The 1,593-nt window shown below is 34.7% G+C and overlaps 1 protein-coding gene across 1 annotated transcript; it reads right to left on the reverse strand.

The window, feature by feature from the left end:
* Positions 1-209: 209 nt before the first annotated feature.
* LOC128220549 (caveolin-1-like) lies at positions 210-1,151 on the reverse strand. The gene is made up of 2 exons (XM_052928986.1): positions 1,092-1,151; positions 210-533 (listed from the first exon to the last, which is right to left on the reverse strand). Exons 1-2 carry the CDS (start codon positions 1,149-1,151, stop codon positions 210-212), a joined length of 384 nt encoding a protein of 127 aa, XP_052784946.1.
* Between the last annotated feature and the right edge of the window lie 442 nt (positions 1,152-1,593).

The following is a 1,593-nucleotide window of genomic DNA, read 5'->3' on the forward strand; positions in this document are numbered from 1 at the left end:
CAATACGCAAAACGATAAATTATAAAAACAGAACACATGTTTGGATTTGTTATTATTGTTCGTTTGGGCATTTTAATAGCAGTTAGCTATTACATTGTAATATATTAAGCAATGTGTCACATTACTGTTCTTTAAATATCTGGATCTGATGGAATTTAAATTAGGCAGTTAGATAAATAGATAATAAATATTTGATCAAGTCCAGTCTTTTATTTCTTGCAGTGGATGAAGAATGCTCCAAAGGCTTCACAGCAGGGCTCGCAGCAGCACTGGGTGCAGGTCTTGAGGAGCTTTGTGCAGACGGCACAGTTGAGCTCGCAGTATTTGAGGGCTGGGGTGATGAACCAGACGTGATAGAAGGCGATCTCGGCGAAGGCACAGCCCCACTCGGCGGCGATACAGATACCACAGAGGAGGGTTGAGATCTTGTAGCAGAGTCCGAGCCAGCAGTTGAAGCAGGTGTAGGCGAGCTTCCAGACGCAGTCGATGGCGTGGGCACCCTCGGGCTCTCCTAGAACATCTTCGAAACAGACCTAGAACAGCGTAAAGAGAGAAAGGGATGTTAAAAAAATGCAAATAATTGTTCCTGGTTTATGTGTTGTATGAACTTCCAAAGCAATACGAGGGTAACAATATAAAAACAAACAAGTAATATAAACTTAGTTACTGGCCATTAATGAAACGCATAACTCGTGAACTACGGAAACGTCTGACAATGTTGTTTATTAAAAAGTATAATTAGGGTCAAGAAATTGTCACAATGATACATACAGCGTTTATGAAACATTGAAATATTGCTATTGTTTGACGTTGCCATGGGTACAAATGTTTGTTTTCTTGTAATGACATTCATTTTGTACATTCTAACTTTTCATCTCAATATATATTATTCAGAAAAATAAACAAAATTAAACTAAAAAATATGTTAATGAAACAAACAGATATATTAAAAGTTCCAATAATACTGAACAGAAGATTATTCCAATATCAATTCTATTGTTTCTTATATTTTTTTTAATTTTTTTATTCAACTAAGTAAAAACAATCAAGACTATAGATAAGAATCAGAAAAATGCAAAACATGCGCAAACCTTGATATGGTCATTCAGATTGTTCGGGTCACGGTTAATCAAATCCAGAGCGTCTGCCATTTTTGCTGTCTGTTCGTTTGCGCTGACACCGAAATAATATAATCAAATGACCGTTGAAGACGTATTGTTGGATTATATACCTATTATTTGTTTATTCCAGTCGCTATGAAACACGCGGGTCACAACTGGACAGTTGGTTAATCCGAAACATAATAGTATTCAACAAAAACAGTAACAATGCTGTCAATTAGTATTGGATATTTTATTACCAAAAGCAACAAGTCGAAACAAGGTGGCACCATGTCCGACTTTAATATTTTAGCACAATGTGTTAATCATATACTAATATATGAATATACTAATATATTAAAAGGGTTATATTTGTATTCATATATACATAAATAACAATAATAATAAAGCAGTGATAACCTTTTTATTCAAATTATATCGAAAGTCATGGACAGTAATATTATTTGTATGTCCATATCATTGTGAACATGCG

Source organism: Mya arenaria, chromosome 15, assembly GCF_026914265.1.
Source record: "Mya arenaria isolate MELC-2E11 chromosome 15, ASM2691426v1".
In the NCBI taxonomy this organism is placed as follows: domain Eukaryota; kingdom Metazoa; phylum Mollusca; class Bivalvia; order Myida; family Myidae; genus Mya; species Mya arenaria.